Raw genomic sequence first — 5,466 nt, forward strand, 5'->3', positions numbered from 1 at the left:
CGTAAAAGGCACCTGGGGCCCCCACAACTAGCATTCCTTTGACAAAAATCAGAAATCTTTGGGAAAGGGGGAAGGAAAAGGGGGCAGAGTCCAGCCGAAAAGCCGACCTCAAAGAACCATTTTGGGGTACTTCTTTTCTCTTGACTGCTTGGGAAATGCCTTCGGTTCACCCACCACTTCTGAAGCGGCTTCACTTCTAAGGCGAGAGGCCAACGTCCCAACAGAGGGTCTCTCACTTCTTTCTGCCATTTGTTAAATTGTTCCATAAATTAGTTGTTTTACATAAAATTTGGAACTACGATCTGGGAGGCCTAGGGGCTGCACCACCAGTAAGTCGCTGACTCAAATGGGCCCTTTAATCCCCAAACCCAAACTCTTTCCTCGATCGAACCGCTGGCCTCAACCTACGAGCCTCCTCCACCGCCAAAAGTCGGGAAGGGTTGGTCCTTTTGTTTTACAAATGAATTAAAATTAGATCCACAGGCCCGCGTAACGCTGGGGAATACCCAGGGCGAGGCCAGCTTCCAGGAGGTCAGCGCCAACACCGCCGGCAGGAATTTGGGGGGATGGGGAGGTCTCCTCATCTCTGAGCCTTGAGCACCAGGCCTGAATTTTCGCCTCTTTCGCACAGGTGCCCGACTCGGAGTCCGGGAGGCGGGCCCTCTTCCCAGGTACCCAGCCCAGCGCGGCGCGTCAGCCTGGGTCCATCCTCCGCCACCCCACAGCGCGGAGAGCAGGGGAGGCCGAAAGCCGGGCAGCTTGGGGGGCCGAGATAACCCGGGCTGCAGCAACCCCGGGAGGCAGCAGGACTGGACGGCTGGTGTCGGACGCACTGCAGAGACGTCCCTGTTTTCGGCGCGTCCTCCGACACCCAGCAGAGAGCTTGGCGCCCTCCGCTCTGCGCGCCCGAGGTCACAGCGCGGAGAAACCTGGCGGGGCCCCGGACTCCCCGGCTTGGGAAAAGCGATGACTGCCCTGAACTGCTGGGGCGTTCGAAATTTCCAGGGTCCCGACCCTCCGTGGGCTACGCAAGACTTCGGCGCAGATGTCAGTCCGCTGCCTTCCGGGTTGAGGGCGCGAGGACTCCAGACGACCCCAGGGCCGCTGTCCAGGCCCAGCCCCGCGTTCTCCACCTCGCCACCTCCCTCTGCGGCTCCAGCCTGGAGATCTACGGACTTCATTGCGATCTCTTGCGCAGTGTAGTCGCCCTCTACCCCTAGCCCCGAGTCCCGGGTAACCCAGGGGCCCCGGCGAGGAGAGTTTCTTTGGGGCGAGATGTCCCGAGCCGAGCAAAGGGGCCGCGCATTGGACGGGGCTCCCAAGCCACAGCCCTGGGGGCCTTGAGGAGTCGTGGTACGGTCCAAGGCAGTCAGGGCTGCGGGGCCCGTGAAGCCAGACGAGGCTACGGACTTAGGGTCCCTGCAACCAAGACCGCGAGCGACTGTGGACTCGGGACGGATCGCACAAAGGAGGAAGGGGGAATCAGAGGGGCGTCCGGTCCAGGACGAGTCAGGCCTGGGCGGGGCGGAAAACTGACACCAGGGCGAGGACAAGGATTTCGCTCCTCCAGGGCTGCCAGGGGAGGGGCTCGCCACCGTCACTCTCCATGGGCTCTGGCCCCGACGGTGTTTAAAGGGCGGAGGGCTGGGCCGGGCTGGTCGCACCCGGGCGCTGCTGGCGGCCAAGCTGGATGGGTCGCCAGTGAGTTTCGGTGCGGCACCGCTGGCCCAGGCCCGGGCGCGGCTGGACATGGCCACCTACTGCGACGACCTGGGCCCCTCCTCGGCCCCGCCCGGCCAGGCCCAGGCCACTGCGCACCCCCCGGGCTATGAGCCAGGGGATCTGGGCGCGGTGGGCGGGGGCCCCCTCCTGTGGGTGAACGCGCCAGCGCTCAGCCCCAAGTCTTACGCTTCGGGTCCCGGGCCTGCGCCGCCCTACGCGGCCCCGGGCTACGGGGCTCCCGGCCCGCTCCTCGGCGCCCCGGGCGGCCTGGCGGGCGCCGACCTCGCCTGGCTGAGCCTCTCCGGCCAGCAGGAGCTGCTGAGGCTGGTGCGGCCGCCCTACTCCTACTCGGCGCTCATCGCCATGGCCATCCAGAGCGCGCCGCTGCGGAAGCTGACGCTCAGCCAGATCTACCAGTACGTGGCTGGTAACTTCCCTTTCTACAAGCGCAGCAAGGCGGGCTGGCAGAACTCCATCCGCCACAACCTGTCGCTCAACGACTGCTTCAAGAAGGTGCCCCGCGACGAGGACGACCCAGGTAACAGCGGCGCGCCGGCTCGCTCCGTCCAGGACTCCCCATCTTCCCGCCGGGCCGCGGGCACTCCGGGGGTGGGAGCACCTTAGACAACCTAATTTCTCCCTGCGCAGTTGGGGATACCCGGGGAGGAGGGAGAAGGGGAAGACGTGCTTGGGCATGGACAGGTTCTCAGACAGCGGCTGAGCCCACCACAGGCCCGCGTTTACGGTGCGGCGGACCCGGGGCTCTCAATCTCTGTGCGCTCCTTCGGAGGAAGAAGCGGGAGAGCCAGCAAGCTGGGCGACCTTGGGAGTGACTCAACTTCCCTGGGCCTCAGTGCCCTACCTGGTAAAATGGGGAAGACAGCGCCTACCCCAAGGATGGGCAAAACAAATAGGATGCCCGTTTGGAAAGCTCTGGAGCCTACCTGGGGGCCTGGCGTGGTCTGCGCTGTCCTTGGCAGAGCGGCTGGCGGAGTCCCACCATTAGCATCTCGCAGGCCTTCCTTCACCTTAACGGGGCTCGGCCTTTCCCAGGGCTCCCTTCCTCCTCCTTTCTGGATTGTCACTTTCTTCCCAGTCCTGCTGTGGAGGCCCATCGGGTACAGAGTGCCCGTCAAGGGTGGAATGGGGGCGAGGACTCAGACCCTCTGTAAGGGCCAGCAGGGGATCTTTCTGAAGCTGACCTCCTCGCTGGCTCACACCACGGCCCGTCAAAGCTCGAACTTTCTGAACTGGGCTGTTTCTTCTTCTGCAGGTAAAGGCAATTACTGGACCCTGGACCCCAACTGCGAGAAGATGTTTGACAACGGGAACTTCCGAAGGAAGAGGAAGAGGAGAGCTGAAGCCAGCGCGGCCGTGCGCTCGGGAGCCAGGAGCGTGGGAGGGGCTGAGGCGCCAGCGCTGGAGCCCCCGAGCGCGGCTTGCCTGGACCTGCAGGCCTCGCCCTCTCCATCCGCACCCGAGGCCGCCACCTGCTTCTCCGGTTTCGCCTCGGCTATGAGCGCTCTGGCTGGCGGCCTTGGCACCTTCCCCGGGGGCCTGGCGGGCGACTTTTCTTTCGGGAGGCGGCCACCGACGGTCGCCACCCACGCTCCCCAGACCCTTAGCCCCTCCCCTGGCTTCGCCCCTGGCGACCAGACCGCGGCCACCGGCTTCCGCCTCAGTCACCTCCTCTACAGCCGGGAAGGGACCGAAGTTTGAAGGGAGGCTGGAGGCTAGCCGGGTGCGGGTCCAGAGGTGCTGAGCTCAGGCCTCCGGTTTCCCCTGGTGACAGCCCCACGTGTTGGCGTTGAAGGCCTTGGTGCCCTGGGAGGAAGCGCAGAGCCGGGGGCGGCTCGGCCAGCAGGGAGCTGGGCTGAGCGGCTCTTGGGCTTTGGGGTGGGTGGCCCTTCTGCTGTGCACCCCTCATCCAGGCGACCTTCGGAGCCTCCCTGCTCTGCCTCTAAGTCCAGCCGCCCTGGGCATCTAGAACCTGTGCTCTCGAGGGATTTGCCTTGAAGGGGCGGCGGGTCGGCCCTCAGCTCCAGCGTTTTCCAAGGAGGCTGGCTGGCTCCAAAGAGCCTTAGAGCAGGTGGGAAGAAGGTGGGCTGCCAGAGCGGCCCGGGTGGTGGGGGCCCTTTCCATCTCCACCCAGCTTGGCCGACCTGGCTCAGGGCCTTCCTTTCTGCTTCAGGGAAGCTGCCGCAGGGGCTGGGGGACAGAGCTTAGGAGCAGCTGCAGTGGGCTCCAGGTGGGCCAGGAGCCTGCAGTGAGGGGATCTGAGACAGTTGGCATTGGGTCCTGTGTAAGGAAGGTCTTGCTAATGGTTGGAACTGCTGGTGGTGGGAGAGAGAAGCACTGCGTGGGCAGAAAGCGCCCTTGGGATACCAGCTCCCTTCCGTGTCACTCAGCCCTGGTCCTTGATGACCCCCCTCTAGGACAAGGCAACTCCCCAGGGCCCCACCACCACTGACCACAGGAGCAGTGCCCAGCACCCAGGAGTTCCCCAAGGGTCCAGGTTTGTGCTTCCCACACTCACACACCCACACTCACACCCACACCCACACCTACACTCATACACACACACACTCACACACTCACACTCACACCCACACTCACACCCACACCCACACTCACACCCACACCCACACTCACACCCACACCCACACCCACACTCACACCCACACCCACACTCACACCCACACTCACACCCACACTCACACCCTCACACTCACACCCACACTCACACCCACACCTACACTCATACTCACACTCACGCCCACACTCACACACTCACACCCACACACACCCACACCCACACTCACACCCACACCCACACTCACACCCACACCCACACTCACACCCACACCCTCACGCTCACACCCACACCTACACTCATACACCTACACTCACACACCCACACCTACACTCATACACCTACACTCATACACCCACACCCACACTCACACTCACACCCACACCCACACACACACCCACCCACACCCACACTCACACCCACACCCACACTCACACAGGCTCATGGAAGGCCACACTTGTTTTGGTCTCTTTCCCCTCCAAACCCACAGTTTGAGCCAAAGCTGTGCGTGTGTTCAGAGCTCCTGAACAGCAGCCTCCTGTGTAAATTGAACCCTGCCCCACGCAGTTTGTTCTTAGAGATGGTATCTTTGTGAGGGACAAGGAGCCCCCAGTCACTGGGAAGAGGAATTTTTTGGCCTCTGTACTCCTTAGAGGACCTAACTGCCCCAGTCAGATGCCCTGACTCTTTGTGGCATCTGGGACTCCCTGCAGATGGAGACGTTGGTGGGGGGTACCCACCTTGTTGTTGATGGGGGTACCTATCTTCCCTGCATTTTGGAGGAGGGTGGGAGGGGGCCTTCCCAGGAAGAGAGTGGAGACAGGTTACTGTTACTTTGGAGTGGGACAGGCTGGTTTAGCAATCCTAAGCCCCAGCCACGCAGGTATTCCTAATCTGCCTGCAGGGCCCCTCACTGCAGCTGCCACCAGTGCTGGAAATGAGAGCGGGGCTCCTGACTGTCCCTAGAGCTGACTCATCATGGCCCTGCTGAAGAGTGAGGTGTGTGTGTGTGTGTGCGTGTGTGTGTAAGACAGAGAGGGAGGGAGAAGGAAGGAGGCGGGGGAACATGGAGAGAAGGAGCCAGGAGCTGGGATAAACCTGGCCCCTGGTCATATGTTTCATCAGCAGTGGCTCCTAACTCCGCGTGCCAT

At 62.8% G+C, this 5,466-nt stretch overlaps 2 protein-coding genes across 2 annotated transcripts; one reads left to right on the forward strand and one right to left on the reverse strand.

Moving 5' to 3' along the window:
* Positions 1–404: 404 nt before the first annotated feature.
* LOC101124396 (uncharacterized) lies at positions 405–1,276 on the reverse strand. Its single transcript, XM_004050269.5, has one exon. It carries the CDS (start codon positions 1,179–1,181, stop codon positions 405–407), a length of 777 nt encoding a protein of 258 aa, XP_004050317.3. The 5' UTR covers positions 1,182–1,276.
* A 300-nt stretch (positions 1,277–1,576) lies between these two features.
* FOXI2 (forkhead box I2) lies at positions 1,577–5,119 on the forward strand. Its single transcript, XM_004050270.5, has 2 exons — positions 1,577–2,260; positions 2,996–5,119. Exons 1-2 carry the CDS (start codon positions 1,750–1,752, stop codon positions 3,439–3,441), a joined length of 957 nt encoding a protein of 318 aa, XP_004050318.1. The 5' UTR covers positions 1,577–1,749; the 3' UTR covers positions 3,442–5,119.
* The last annotated feature ends 347 nt before the right edge of the window (positions 5,120–5,466 follow it).

This window comes from Gorilla gorilla, chromosome 8, assembly GCF_029281585.2.
Source record: "Gorilla gorilla gorilla isolate KB3781 chromosome 8, NHGRI_mGorGor1-v2.1_pri, whole genome shotgun sequence".
NCBI classification, from domain to species: Eukaryota; Metazoa; Chordata; class Mammalia; order Primates; family Hominidae; genus Gorilla; species Gorilla gorilla.